Raw genomic sequence first — 16,185 nt, 5'->3', positions numbered from 1 at the left:
ACTGCATTTGACTAATGCAGCCCATAAAATAATTTATTAAAGCAAACAGGCAAAAAACTCACTAAAGGCCTTGCCTTGTACCATGATCTCAGACTAAACACATGAAGAGTTAAATCTTGCTCAGCGCAGAAGAAATTATATTTAATTTAGGGGATTAGCATTTTTGTATGGATGTAATCAAGTGAAGCATTATTTTTGTTCCAACCTACTAGCAGGCCTTCCCCACTGCTCACAGCAGAGAACATTTTTCCTCTATGAAAGAGGGAAATTAACTTTCAATTTCTTGTTTCCTAAATAACAGACTCGCTTCATAACATTAAAGAAACCTCCGTCATAGCAGTAGCAACAATGTGGTTCCAATCCCCTTAGCCGTCTGTAGGAAGGATACCAGAATCACAGGCTTCAACTAACAGCCTAATGGGATTAGATACACGCTAGGTAATTAACTGATCTTCTGATCAATACTGTTTACAAACCTTAGCAACCTTTATGCTAGAAATATGTCAATTTCAGCATCAGATTATGTCTCTCCAGAAAGGAAAGAGATTAGAAAATTGACAGACACACATAAAATATCTTTAAAACACTGGCTAAAAGTCAGGGATTATTATTAGGACTGTAACGATGGATTAGCTGCTGTGTGACAGATCAGATGATGATATTAGAGGGGCAGAAGAGGAGAAATCATCATTCTCCATGGTAAAGCTCCAATAACGCAGAGCAGCCACCTCCAAAGCCACTAGAGAATTATCAAAAGCAAGACTCCTCGTTGCACAGGAACCTGGATTACGGGCTAAAAATGCTACTTCCTTCAGAAGCAACTAATCACTATGGTGGTTCCTTAACATAAATGATGTCTGTTAAGCAACAACTTTGAAAGAAAACGGGGTACATGCAGGATGTTTCCCCACAACCCCATCTCACCCATCAAAAGCTTTAATCACTGCAGAGCGCTCAGCGATCCCATTCCACCCCCGGCTTTGACACATACGGTCATCAGTTACAAAGCACTGGAACTTTTGCATCCCTACGAAGCATAACAACATATAGGCGACGGGGGGGGGGGGGGGGGAAATTATACGGATACAGCCAGGGAACAACGAGCTAAAGGCAACGTTTTGTTCTCTTCCCCTTCCCTCCTAGTAGCAACACAGCAGAGAGAAGGAAGCTTTTTTCCCGCTGGCAGGCCTGGGAGGGAAGTAGAGGGATTTTCCTGCGTACCATCTGTGTCAGGACAGCATGGGCATCCTTATGTCATAGCTGAATACCTGTAGGGTGGCAGGAATAAAGCCGACTGTGAATTACCAGGGTGCACACAGGAACGGGGTGGCACGAATGCAGCCGCTCGTGAATCACCAGGGTGCACAGGGAAATAGGGTACAGAGTTACTAGAGAGGCAGCTCTCGGAAGGCACCAATGCAGCCGATTGTGAGTGAGGCGTGTGGGGTGTGCACGCCAATATTGTGCATCTCTCACACACACGCGAGTCATATGCCTCGCTACTGTCTGTGCACGAACAAGACGAGCCTAGGGATCACGCCTGTCACCCGCCCGCACGTCCAAGCGCCCCCCTCAGAGCCCCCCCCCGCGGGCCGGCCGGCCCGAGAGCGCCCCCCGCTCACCCGAAGAGCCCCCCGAGGAAGGAGTGCGAGGACTTGACCCGCTTCCCGGCCTCGGCCACGAGCTGTACGGCCTCGCGCTCCTTGCCGCTGCTGGCCATGGCGGCGGCTCTGAGGGGATGCGCGGGCCCGCCCCGCCCGCCGGGGGAGGGGAGGCCGAGCCGAGCCGAGCCGAGCCGAGCGGGGTCGGGAGATGCCGTCGGGGGGAGCGGAGGCTGCGGCGGGGGCGGGGCTGAGTGTGAGCGATACTGTCACGGGGCGGGCGGGGGGGTCAGTGTGCGTGCACGTGTGACACCCGCCCGTGCGCATGGCCGCGGGTAGGGGACGGTCCGTGTGTCATGGTGTCAGGGTGTGATTGTCTCCGGGGGGGGATTGTATCGCCGTGTGATACTGTCAGGGGGGGGGGGGGGTGCGATTGTATCGCTGTGTGATACTCTGTGTGTGTGTGTGTGTGATTGTATCGCTGTGTGATACTGTCAGGGGGTGTGTGTGTGATTGTATCGCTGTGTGATACTGTCAGGGTGTGTGTGTGTGATTGTATCACTGTGTGATACTCTGTGTGTGTGTGTGATTGTATCGCTGTGTGATACTGTCAGGGGGTGTGTGTGTGATTGTATCGCTGTGTGATACTCTGTGTGTGTGTGCGATTGTATCGCCGTGTGATACTGTCAGTGTGTGTGTGTGATTGTATCGCTGTGTGATACTCTGTGTGTGTGTGTGTGATTGTATCACTGTGTGATACTCTGTGTGTGTGTGCGATTGTATCGCTGTGTGATACTCTGTGTGTGTGTGTGTGTGATTGTATCACTGTGTGATACTCTGTGTGTGTGTGCGATTGTATCGCTGTGTGATACTGTCAGGGGGGGTGTGTGTGATTGTATCGCTGTGTGATACTCTGTGTGTGTGTGATTGTATCGCTGTGTGATACTGTCAGGGGGTGTGTGTGTGATTGTATCGCTGTGTGATACTCTGTGTGTGTGTGCGATTGTATCGCCGTGTGATACTGTCAGTGTGTGTGTGTGATTGTATCGCTGTGTGATACTCTGTGTGTGTGTGTGTGATTGTATCACTGTGTGATACTCTGTGTGTGTGTGCGATTGTATCGCTGTGTGATACTCTGTGTGTGTGTGTGTGTGATTGTATCACTGTGTGATACTCTGTGTGTGTGTGCGATTGTATCGCTGTGTGATACTGTCAGGGGGGGTGTGTGTGATTGTATCGCTGTGTGATACTCTGTGTGTGTGTGATTGTATCGCTGTGTGATACTGTCAGGGGGTGTGTGTGTGATTGTATCGCTGTGTGATACTCTGTGTGTGTGTGCGATTGTATCACTGTGTGATACTGTCAGGGGGGGTGTGTGCGATTGTATCGCTGTGTGATACTCTGTGTGTGTGTGTGTGTGTGATTGTATCGCTGTGTGATACTGTCAGGGGGTGTGTGTGTGATTGTATCGCTGTGTGATACTCTGTGTGTGTGTGATTGTATCGCTGTGTGATACTCTGTGTGTGTGTGCGATTGTATCGCTGTGTGATACTGTCAGGGGGTGTGTGTGTGCGATTGTATCACTGTGTGATACTCTGTGTGTGTGTGTGATTGTATCGCTGTGTGATACTGTCAGTGTGTGTGTGTGTGTGTGTGCGTGCGATTGTATCGCTGTGTGATACTCTGTGTGTGTGTGCGATTGTATCGCTGTGTGATACTGTCAGGGGGTGTGTGTGTGCGATTGTATCACTGTGTGATACTCTGTGTGTGTGTGTGATTGTATCGCTGTGTGATACTGTCAGTGTGTGTGTGTGCGATTGTATCGCTGTGTGATACTCTGTGTGTGTGTGCGATTGTATCGCTGTGTGATACTGTCAGGGTGTGTGTGTGTTTATATTCCTGTGTGATACTGTCGGGGTGTGTGAGTGATTGTATCACTGTGTGATACTCTGTGTGTGTGTGTGATTGTATCGCTGTGTGATACTGTCAGGGGGTGTGTGTGTGTGATTGTATCGCTGTGTGATACTCTGTGTGTGTGTGTGATTGTATCGCTGTGTGATACTGTCAGGGGATGTGTGTGTGTGATTGTATCGCTGTGTGATACTGTCAGGGGGTGTGTGATTGTATCGCTGTGTGATACTGTCAGTGTGTGTGTGTGTGCAATTGTATCGCTGTGTGATACTGTCAGTGTGTGTGTGTGTGATTGTATCGCTGTGTGATACTCTGTGTGTGTGTGTGATTGTATCGCTGTGTGATACTGTCAGTGTGTGTGTGTGATTGTATCGCTGTGTGATACTCTGTGTGTGTGTGCGATTGTATCGCTGTGTGATACTGTCAGTGTGTGTGTGTGTGATTGTATCGCTGTGTGATACTCTGTGTGTGTTTGTGATTGTATCGCTGTGTGATACTGTCAGTGTGTGTGTGTGTGTGTGTGTGTGTGATTGTATCGCTGTGTGATACTCTGTGTGTGTGTGTGATTGTATCGCTGTGTGATACTGTCAGGGGATGTGTGTGTGTGATTGTATCGCTGTGTGATACTGTCAGGGGGTGTGTGATTGTATCGCTGTGTGATACTGTCAGTGTGTGTGTGTGTGTGATTGTATCGCTGTGTGATACTCTGTGTGTGTGTGCAATTGTATCGCTGTGTGATACTGTCAGTGTGTGTGTGTGTGATTGTATCGCTGTGTGATACTCTGTGTGTGTGTGATTGTATCGCTGTGTGATACTGTCAGTGTGTGTGTGTGATTGTATCGCTGTGTGATACTCTGTGTGTGTGTGCGATTGTATCGCTGTGTGATACTGTCAGTGTGTGTGTGTGTGATTGTATCGCTGTGTGATACTCTGTGTGTGTGTGCAATTGTATCGCTGTGTGATACTGTCAGTGTGTGTGTGTGATTGTATCGCTGTGTGATACTCTGTGTGTGTGTGCGATTGTATCGCTGTGTGATACTGTCAGTGTGTGTGTGTGTGATTGTATCGCTGTGTGATACTCTGTGTGTGTGTGTGATTGTATCGCTGTGTGATACTGTCAGGGGGTGTGTGTGTGATTGTATCGCTGTGAGATACTGTCAGGGTGTGTGTGTGTGATTATATCCCTGTGTGATATTGTCAGTGTGTGTGTGTGTTTATATTCCTGTGTGATACTGTCAGTGTGTGTGTGTATGTGATTGTATCCCTGTGTGATACTGTCAGGGGGTGTGTGTGTGTGATTGTATCGCTGTGAGATACTGTCAGGGTGTGTGTGTGTGATTATATCCCTGTGTGATATTGTCAGTGTGTGTGTGTGTGTTTATATTCCTGTGTGATACTGTCAGTGTGTGTGTGTATGTGATTGTATCCCTGTGTGATACTGTCAGGGGGTGTGTGTGTGATTGTATCGCTGTGAGATACTGTCAGGGTGTGTGTGTGTGATTATATCCCTGTGTGATATTGTCAGTGTGTGTGTGTGTGTTTATATTCCTGTGTGATACTGTCAGTGTGTGTGTGTGTGATTATATCGCTGTGTGATACTCAGTGTGTGCGTGTGTGTGTGATTATATCCCCGTGTGATATTGTCAGTGTGTGTGTGTGTGATTATATCGCTGTGTGATACTGTCAGTGTGTGTGTGTGTAATTGTGTCTGTACTGATGGTGTCAGAGTGAGTGTGTGTGATTATGATGTCCGTGTGTGCGCACGCAAAATGGTGTCAGTGTGTGATTTTTGTCAGTGTGTGCAAGTGAGAGATGGTGACAGTGTGACACTGTCACTGTGTGTGTGATATTTAATATTATATTTATTATAATGTTTTGACACTATCAAAATGAAATGTTTTTATCTTATCAAAGTGAAACAATTTGACAGTATTGAAACAAAGCTTTTCAGTGTTTCCGAATCAACATTTTTTGAAATTTACATTTTGTGGAAAATTTTGACATTTTGAACAAAAACAAACTTCATAATGTCAGAATTTCCCACAGAACTGAAACTGCATTTTCCAACCAGATCTAGTTTTAGGCTTTCACCCTACAATGTCCTGTTGTCGTGCAATACCTGCAATCAACACTTAGTAAAGTTATACAGTAAAGGTATTAAGAGACATATCTATGGAAGAACATGGTTTTACAAGAAAAATAAATTGGGATTAGCTGGCTGTACTGTATTTTTCCATAACCATTTTCAAATGTCTTCACATGTGAAACAAGCAATTTTGCATTTGGAAGAGGGCTTTCACTTGCCTACTTTCTATAATTTATGATAATGCTAAATGCAACTGCATACATCTCTAATGAATTAAATCATTCTGAACGACATAGTTCATAGCAATACATAGCATGGGACCTAACCCTTAATTGTTGCATTAAGGGTATATCTGAACTGAAATTAGATACCGGTGGTTGGCCCATTCCAGCTGACTTGGGCTCAAGGGACTCAGGGGCTGTTTAATTGCAATGTAAAGTTCCTGACTGCAGCCTTAGCTCTGGGACTCACCCACCCCTCAGGGTCCTAGAGCTGAGGGTTCAGCCTGAGCGCAAACAACCACATCGCAATTAAACAGCCCCTTCGCCCAAGCCCCGCAAGACCAAGTCACCTGGCATGGGTCAGTCGCAAGTTTTTAATTGCAGTGTAGACCTATCCTGTGTGTACAACTAGGATGATGAGTAAAATATCAGGCACAAGGGGGCAGCATTCACAACATCTTCCATGAAACTGGAGGTTTATTATTTTGCTCAACATGCAATGTACAGTACCGGTAGATTACAGTCGTAAGGCAAGCTTACAGAGACAGCATCCCACAAGCCAAAAGCAGAGGTTTTGAAATCTGAAAAGGGAAGAGAACAAAAAGTGCAGAAAACTCTGTTGGAAAAGCTTGAAGTGACAACAATGAGCAACTTCAGAGATGGACGGAGCTTTTTAAGCTTACTCAGGCTTTCTGTGCAGCAAATCTTCCACTAAAATCCCTTGACAATGCAACCCTGAAGGATTATTTAGAACGTGACCTGAAAAATGTTGGAATCATACCAAGTTTGAGAGACATTTACAGCAATTCTCATTGCCAACAGTAGTTGAAAATCATGTAAATTAAATTAAAGAAAAGCTGAAGACTTGTGATGGATGGAATATTTGAACTCCACTGGCTAATTCGGCTGTGTCCTATAGCTGAACAATTAGGTAAAATAAAATGCTTTCTAATATAGCCACATACAAGTTCAGACATTTAAGTAAGGAGAATAGATGTCATACCAACAGAATGCAATCCGGCAACTCACGGAAGCTACTAGATCGCATGCCCTGATTCTCATGGGTGACTTTAATTTTCCTGATATCTGCTGGGAGAGCAATACAGCGGTGCATAGACAATCCAGGAAGTTTTTGGAAAGCGTAGGGGACAATTTCCTGGTGCAAGTGCTAGGGGAGCCAACTAGGGGGAGCGCTTTTCTTGACCTGCTGCTCACAAACCGGGTAGAATTAGTGGGGGAAGCAAAAGTGGATGGGAATCTGGGAGGCAGTGACCATGAGTTGGTTGAGTTCAGGATCCTGACGCAGGGAAGAAAGGTAAGCAGCAGGATACGGACCCTGGACTTCAGGAAAGCAGACTTTGACTCCCTCAGGGAACAGATGGCCAGGATCCCCTGGGGGACTAACATGAAAGGGAAGGGAGTCCAGGAGAGCTGGCTGTATTTCAAGGAATCCCTGTTGAGGTTACAGGGACAAACCATCCCGATGAGTCGAAAGAATAGTAAATATGGCAGGCGACCAGCTTGGCTTAATGGTGAAATCCTAGCGGATCTTAAACATAAAAAAGAAGCTTACAAGAAGTGGAAGGTTGGACATATGACCAGGGAAGAGTATAAAAATATTGCTCGGGCATGTAGGAAAGATATCAGGAGGGCCAAATCGCACCTGGAGCTGCAGCTAGCAAGAGATGTCAAGAGTAACAAGAAGGGTTTCTTCAGGTATGTTGGCAACAAGAAGAAAGCCAAGGAAAGTGTGGGCCCCTTACTGAATGAGGGAGGCAAGCTAGTGACAGAGGATGTGGAAAAAGCTAATGTACTCAATGCTTTTTTTGCCTCTGTTTTCACTAACAAGGTCAGCTCCCAGACTGCTGTGCTGGGCAACACAAAATGGGGAAGAGATGGCCAGCCCTCTGTAGAGATAGAGGTGGTTAGGGACTATTTAGAAAAGCTGGACGTGCACAAGTCCATGGGGCCGGACGAATTGCATCCGAGAGTGCTGAAGGAATTGGCGGCTGTGATTGCAGAGCCCTTGGCCATTATCTTTGAAAACTCGTGGCGAACGGGGGAAGTCCCGGATGACTGGAAAAAGGCTAATGTAGTGCCCATCTTTAAAAAAGGGAAGAAGGAGGATCCTGGGAACTACAGGCCGGTCAGCCTCACCTCAGTCCCTGGAAAAATCATGGAGCAGGTCCTCAAAGAATCAATCCTGAAGCACTTAGAGGAGAGGAAAGTGATCAGGAACAGTCAGCATGGATTCACCAAGGGAAGGTCATGCCTGACTAATCTAATCGCCTTTTATGATGAGATTACTGGTTCTGTGGATGAAGGGAAAGCAGTGGATGTATTGTTTCTTGACTTTAGCAAAGCTTTTGACACGGTCTCCCACAGCATTCTTGTCAGCAAGTTAAGGAAGTATGGGCTGGATGAATGCACTATAAGGTGGGTAGAAAGCTGGCTAGATTGTCGGGCTCAACGGGTAGTGATCAATGGCTCCATGTCTAGTTGGCAGCCGGTGTCAAGTGGAGTGCCCCAGGGGTCGGTCCTGGGGCCCGTTTTGTTCAATATCTTCATAAATGATCTGGAGGATGGTGTGGATTGCACTCTCAGCAAATTTGCGGATGATACCAAACTGGGAGGAGTGGTAGATACGCTGGAGGGGAGGGATAGGATACAGAAGGACCTAGACAAATTGGAGGATTGGGCCAAAAGAAATCTAATGAGGTTCAATAAGGATAAATGCAGGGTCCTGCACTTAGGATGGAAGAATCCAATGCACCGCTACAGACTAGGGACCGAATGGCTCGGCAGCAGTTCTGCGGAAAAGGACCTAGGGGTGACAGTGGACGAGAAGCTGGATATGAGTCAGCAGTGTGCCCTTGTTGCCAAGAAGGCCAATGGCATTTTGGGTTGTATAAGTAGGGGCATAGCGAGCAGATCGAGGGACGTGATCGTTCCCCTCTATTCGACACTGGTGAGGCCTCATCTGGAGTACTGTGTCCAGTTTTGGGCCCCACACTACAGGAAGGATGTGGATAAATTGGAAAGAGTACAACGAAGGGCAACGAAAATGATTAGGGGTCTAGAGCACATGACTTATGAGGAGAGGCTAAGGGAGCTGGGATTGTTTAGTCTGCAGAAGAGAAGAATGAGGGGGGATTTGATAGCTGCTTTCAACTACCTGAAAGGGGGTTTCAAAGAGGATGGCTCTAGACTGTTCTCAATGGTAGCAGATGACAGAACGAGGAGTAATGGTCTCAAGTTGCAATGGGGGAGGTTTAGATTGGATATTAGGAAAAACTTTTTCACTAAGAGGGTGGTGAAACACTGGAATGCGTTACCTAGGGAGGTGGTAGAATCTCCTTCCTTAGAGGTTTTTAAGGTCAGGCTTGACAAAGCCCTAGCTGGGATGATTTAACTGGGACTTGGTCCTGCTTTGAGCAGGGGGTTGGACTAGATGACCTTCTGGGGTCCCTTCCAACCCTGATATTCTATGATTCTATGATTCTATGAATGATGGCCTATATCCTGGAAAGAAGTGACTCTGAAAAGGATTTAGAAGTCAGAGTGGATCACCAATGAAACATGAGCTCCCTCTCATATATTTCTTGTACACAGGAGGTTGCAGGGCTGCTTCTAGCGGATCAGGCTTTTGTATAGATGTGAATTGGCTAGAAAGCCTCCTTCTCAGAAAAATACACACCAGATGTGTTCAAGATAAGATCCTTTAATGTTCTGCCAGGTGTGGTTGAGGTTAACTTAAATAAGGTGTGTTAAACACAGTGCCACCTAATGGCTGAACTGTATAATAAAGTTTAGCGTTCCATTACATCTCTCCTTTTAAGCTCTACATTCCTACCATATGCAAAATTTACACTATCATGACATCTTTCAAGTTCAGTACGCATCAGTCTGTTAAGTGTCTCTGAATCATACTGGCTTTCTAATTACATGACCTGAATGCATAACAACTTGGGCATCTGGCTGACCATTAGTTGCAATGACCAGCTGTGGCTGGTTTGGAATCTTTGAGTCCCTTTTTTGTTCTGCATCTGTCATCTGTAGAGTTTGCTCTGTAAATTGTTCTTTTGAGGAACAAACTGTAGATGTTGATGGTTTCCATTGAACTCTCCACTGTTAGTCTCGATCACACATGATGTGGGCAATGAATTCTTTTTTCTTTACGACAGCTGGACCTGTCCATCCTTTTTCTCCATCCAGCTTGACACAAACAAGGTCATCAGGTTCTAGACTTGACAGTTCTCTGAGTGTTGTCTGTTGTAAATGTGTATGTAAGCTTTTTTGCCTTTTGATTTGATAGAGCTACACTCTTCATGTCTGGCCACTTTGGATTTTTTTCTAAAGTCAAAACAGCAGTCCTAAGTTGTCTTCCCATGAGGAGTTGTGCTGGACTATATCCAGTAGCTGCTATTGGTGTTGATCTGTAACTCAGATGAGCAAGGAATGGATCGTCCTGCTGCAGGATTTTCTTGGCTATCTGTACAACTCTCTCAGCTTCTCCATTCACTTGTGAGTAATATGGGCTGCTAATAATATGATCAAATTCATAGTTCATTCAGAATTACTTAAATTACTGCTGCAGTAAACTGTGGTCTGTTGTCTGTCACTAGTTGTGCTAGAACAGGGGTTCTCAAACTTCATTGAATCCTGACCCTCTTCTGACAACGAAAATTACAACATGACCCCAGGAGTGGGGACTGAAGCCTGAGACCACCTGATTCCCACTGCCTTGGGGTGGGGGAGCCAAAGCCAAAGCCCCACTGCCCTGGGCGGGGAAGGGGTCAAAGTCAAAGCCCAAATGCTTCAGCCCCAGCCAGGTGACTTGTAACCTAAGCCCTGCTGCCCAGGGCTTAAATCCCTCAGGCTTCGGCTTCTGCCCTGGGCAGTGGGGCTCGGGCTTCAGCCACGAGCCCCAGCAAGTCTAAGCCAGCCCTGGCAACCCTATTAAAATGGGGTCGCGACCCACTTTGGCCTCTCAACCCACAGTTTGAGAACCGCTGTTCTAGAACACTGAAATGAGCAAAAGCGCACTTCAGTTTCTCAATAACACTGCAGCATGTTATGTCTTTCAAGTACATTTTTTCTATATAACTGGGAAAATAATCCACTACAACCAGGTAATGATGTCTTCTGAACTCACATAAATCTGCAGCTAGTCTCTTCCAAGGTGTCTGGTAGAGGTGTTGTTATTAAAGGTTCCCTGTGTTGGTCTGTTAGTTCTGTAATGTTCATATGCAGATACTTTATTATTTATGTCTTTGCTGATACCCAGCTACCATACTACCTGGTTGACCAATTCATGGCATTTAGTTACTCCCTGATGTCCTTCATGGATGAGGTTTTGTATTTTTTCCTTTCATTTCATTTGGAATTACGATGCAATTGACTTTAATCATGAGGTCATTTGACTCGTTTAATTGTCCACATACCACAAAATAGTCTCTTGTCACTCGTTTAGTGTCCTTTAGATACTTGGGCCAGCAGCCCTAATGTAGCTTAGAACTTCTTGAAGTTGCGTGTCTGTCGAGGCTATTTTTATAGCTGGTGTAGTCTCTTTTCTGACACATTCTGTGTGTGTCCACAGCATCCCACATATGCCTTTATGTCATATTTGAGCTCACGGGTAGTTGAATGTGCTGCAGGACTCCATGGCAGTGTCTTTCTACTACCATATTTTTCCCAGAAACCTTGAATGTATAAACAGGGAATAGTGAGTAGGAGTAGGGAGGTGATTTGACCTCTGTATATAGTATTGCATCTGTCACCCACACAATTTAGGGCTCTCACCCCTGTACCCTCTCTTTTGGGTAATCAGGATGTAAGGAACCCAACTTTACCCCTCCATGGGCTCCAGACTAACACCCATTCCTGGTTGATTCAAGACCAACACTCATTCATCGTGGATTCAGGCCTCTACGGGTATGCAGGGCCTTTTACCAGTGAAAGAGCCTTACACAATAATATACTTAACCTCTATTTATTAACAGTTACCAAACAGAATACATACACTAAGCATACAATACTCATCACTTCCAGTAAGGCAGACAAAGTTTTCCTGGAGGCCAGTCAGGATCAGGTCGTCCGGGGCTTCAGCTTCTGCACAGTATCGTCAGCAGAGTGTTGAGGGCTGGCAGCTCTGATCTTTGGCTGTGTCCTGGAGTTAGGTTTCAAAGAACTTCCTTTGGACCCCAATTTATACAGTTAAAAGTTGACTATAACTTAACCAATCATTTTCAAATAAAGTCCTACAAAACAGCATTTTTCACCCATCTTAGACCATTACGAAACAAATCTTTAACGAATCATACCCCACCAGAGTATTTCGTAAGCAACCCTATTTTATTCTTGAGGTAAAAAGCATTACAGAAAAAACATATGAAAAGCAATAAAAGAACCTACATGCATGCTAAGACGTTTACCACAGTCCCCCACCTCTCCCATCCTAACATGGATTCCAGCAGGACAAGTCCTTCAAATCCCCTTGTGGTTTCAAGTTTATCACAGCTTCATCTCAGAACAAGAACATTCATATCAAGTTTAGTCCACTTTGTAGACGGGTCAGGGGGTCTTTGTTCTAGAGTTTCCAGGAGCAGGTAATTAGCAGACAATGGGTTTTCCTCCCCAAGGGATAACTTCAAAAGAGTGGATTTAAAGTGAGTCATTTGTATTCCCCTCACCCGCAGCTATTTCCTAGGAAATCCACTTTACAAGCATTGTCCCCAAAAGTTATTTACTTCCTAACATGTACATTAGTCAAGCCCTTAGAAAAAAGTTACATACAATCCTACAACAACACATTGACAATTATGTTTTTAATACAATGAACCCTAAAGATGTAAAACTTAATACAATAAAGTTCAACCTCATTCACTGAAGTTCATTCAGAATATTGCGGGATATGGTCAGTCTGTCACGGACTGGCATTAATCATATTTTTAGCCTTCAATTCTTTGCTGATACACTCAACATCAGTCTGTAGTTCCTTGGCTCATCCTGTTATAAATATTGGAACTAGATTGGCAGTCCTCCAATCCTTTCGAATATCCCCAGTTTGCCAACATTTGTTAAAAATTAACATTGGGTGAGTCAGAGATTTCCTTGGCTAGTTCCTTTAAGAACCCTGGGAATAAGTTATCTGGCCTGTTCATTTGAAAATGTTTAATTTTAGTAGACATTGCCTTACATCCTTGCAACAACCGGTGGCCTGAAGTTAAAGCCCATCAAAATCAAATTAGAAATAAGGCACACATTTTCAACAGGGAGGGCAATTAACCATTGGAAAGAACAACCAAGGAAATGGGTAGATTCTCCATGTCTTGAAGTCCTCATATCAAGACAAGATGACTTTCTGGAAGATCTCCTTTACTCAAACACACTTTATTGGGCTCAATGCTGAAGTAACTGGATGAAATTCTAAGCCCACAGCAAAAAGTTATGATGGAATGGACCCTTCTGGCCTAAAAGCTATGACTCTGTAACAGGCATTTTATCTGCAAAGGTCTACAGGGACTGGGTCATAACATTGGGAACTGGGACCTGGCAAGTTCCTATTGACAACAGAAGAGGAGGGTTATGGAGGAAAAGCATGTCTTTGAGAGCACACTTTTCTTTATGGGAAAACCCTTTTTTGTACTCTGTGCCCTATATGCTACGGGGAGTCAGAGGTTTCTAGATCAGACTGAAGTTGTAGGTTGGAGCACAGAGGTGGCTGTGATGAGCTGATGACGTCACAGAGGTGGTTGATTGGGCTGAGCTCATAATGGCAAAAACATTCCCTGCCCCTGCGGCCAGTTGCTATGAAGGAGTTGGAGGGTGACAGTGACTGTGCTGTCGGGAGTGAAGGCGCAAGCAAGAAAGGGGGCTCCAATAGAGATGTTCCATCTTCTGGGGAAATGTCCTGGGGTCTCAAACAGAAGATCTGGAAGGTGAAGAGCCCCAGTCAGTACGTGCACTGACTGCTCCAGGTGAGATTAGCTGAGATTTCCTCATTATACTCCTTAGAGTGTTTATATCTCCATTTGGAAACTGGAGATGCGGAAGCCCTGTTGGATCCCTTTAACAAGCCACTCTCCCCACAATAAACCAGCATAATATGTTTCCCTAAAGTGTATTAGCCAAGACTTTGTTCTACTTTAGATTTAAATGTTTCAGTCAATGGGGCTGCCACCTCTTCATGTGGACGATTCCTCACACCTGAGGGGCTGTTGCTGAGGTCTTCTCCCCACATGCAGGGCAGCGCTGGGCTTCTTCACAAACCCCCTGTAGTCTTTGCTTCTTTTTTTTTAATTTCTTCTGTAGGAGCCTGGTCCAAGGCCCAGGGAGGTGAAAGAATGAAATTACAGACAGGCTGGCAGTGAGCTCAGCTCCTGCAGGTAAGTGGACGTTGACCTGAAATGTTACTGACAATATAATCCTCTCCCACAAGTAAATACATGATTGACAGGATAGTTACAGTGCAATCAGCTCTTATAGGTAAGTGGACAATGACTCCCACTCATACAGACAGGCCGCCAGGGAGCTCAGCTCCCATGGCACATAAATCAGATCTCCCATTTTAATGGACACGCTGTCCCGTGAGCTCAGCTCCCTTGACCAAGTGGACGATGATCCCTGATGTTACGGTCAAGCAGCCAAGGAACCTGGCTAAAACCGGCTGGTTTACGGCGAGCCCCCTGCCTGGAGCCAGCAGCCAGTGATGTTTCTGTCAACCAGACTTCTCTTCAGACACTGCTGTGAGCCCCTGAGAGTAGATGGGCCAGCATGGTCAGCACAGGAGGGAGCCTGCCTTTATCTCTTTGAGCGACAGGACAATCGGAGATGGACTGTGCTCCAAGCTCAAATTGGCAGAGCGGTCGAGCACTGCTCTGGTGGGCAGGTTCCATCTGGGCCAGCTGTGACAGTCAGGAGCCCCCAATACACACTCCACTGGGCAGGGGGCTGCCCAGTTCCAACAGGCAAAGGGCCCTGACAAATTGCTTAATCCCCATCCCAACAACCGCATCTTTTCCCTAAAAATCAATTCCTCCCATAAATCAGTTAACACTGCTCCCTCCCCAAAACCAGTTGTCATCTCACCCAGATAAATTGTCAATTTCTCCCATTGATACTGACAGGCTGCTAATGAGCTCAGCTCCCACAAGTAGGTGGGCAATGACTCTAACCTTTATAGACAGGCTGGCAGTGAGTTCAGAGATCACAGGGAAGTTGACTTAAAATGTTACTGACAATATTACCCTTGCTCATAGGTAAAGGGGCAATGATTGAAATCACCCTGGGGCATAGTCTATCAGCCCAGTTCTGACAGGCAGGTGGCCTCTGTTACCAGGTTTTTCAGAAACCCCAACAGAGGCAATTTAATAATTTCACTCTAGGTGGTGTTAGGAATAAATCAACAGGAACACAGCACTTCTGTCTGTTTGAGGAGTAATGCAAGTCAGCGTGCTCTTGTCTAACATGGCAGTTTATTAGATTTAAGCTCACACAGACATAAACAATAGGTTTAGAACATCCCAGATATTTACCTAGCCTCTGGAATGATAATGAGTAATTAACAGCAGGTTTGCAGTGGCTGTTGCTCACCCACCAGGGAGAAAAGGTGTCAGGAAAAACATCTCTCAGGATGGCTTCAGAGGACAGCTCCAAAGTACACTCTGTTACAGGGGTGGCCAAACCTTTTGGGCCGAGGGCCACATCTGGGTGGGGAAATTGTATGCAGGGCCAGGACAGGGGGTTGGGATGTGGGAGGGAGTGTGGGAGGAGGTGCGGTGTGCAGAAATGGGCTCAGGGCAAGGGATTGGGGCAGAGGAGGGGTGCAGGGTGTATGAGGGGCTCAGGGAAGGGGGTTGGGGCAGAAGGGGTGCAGACTGGGGGATCAGGGCTGGGGTTTGGGTGCAGGAGGGGTGTGAGGTGCAGCAGGGGGCTTAGGGAAGGGAGTTGAGGGGGTGGGGTGCAGGAGGGGTTCGGGCTCCAAGGTGGCAGCGGCATGCACCAGGGACAGGGCAGGCTCCCTGGAAGCGGCTGGCACCACGTCCCTGCACGGCCCCTGTGGGGGGGGGGGTGTGAGGCACAGGGCTCCACATGCTGCCCTTGCCACGCCTCCAGGTACCTCCCCCGAAGCTCACAGTGGTCGCAGTTCCCTGTTCCCGGCCAATTGGAGCTGCGGGGGGGCGCAGCTGGAGGCAAGGGCAACGCACAGAGCCCTCTGCCCTCTCCCCCTGGGACCCCGGGGACATGGTGCTGGATGCTTCTGAGAGCGGTGCGGGGCCTGTGGCACCACAGGGGGCCATCCTGTGGGCCGGATCCAAAACCCTGACAGGCCAGATCAGGCCCACTTGCCGTAGTTTGCCCACCC

The 16,185-nt window shown here is 46.5% G+C and overlaps 1 protein-coding gene across 1 annotated transcript in view; it reads right to left on the bottom strand.

Moving 5' to 3' along the window:
* NAPB (NSF attachment protein beta) overlaps positions 1-1,779 on the bottom strand; it is a 33,739-nt gene extending 31,960 nt beyond the window's left edge. The window contains exon 1 of the mRNA XM_038394002.2: positions 1,623-1,779. Coding sequence (XP_038249930.1) covers positions 1,623-1,720 — 98 coding nt within the window. The 5' untranslated portion in view covers positions 1,721-1,779. The remainder of the gene's footprint in view (positions 1-1,622) is intronic.
* Between the last annotated feature and the right edge of the window lie 14,406 nt (positions 1,780-16,185).

This window comes from Dermochelys coriacea, chromosome 3 (assembly GCF_009764565.3).
Source record: "Dermochelys coriacea isolate rDerCor1 chromosome 3, rDerCor1.pri.v4, whole genome shotgun sequence".
Lineage (NCBI taxonomy): Eukaryota > Metazoa > Chordata > Testudines > Dermochelyidae > Dermochelys > Dermochelys coriacea.
Note: the sequence above shows the minus strand (reverse complement) of the source record. Positions and strands in the feature narration are given on the sequence as shown.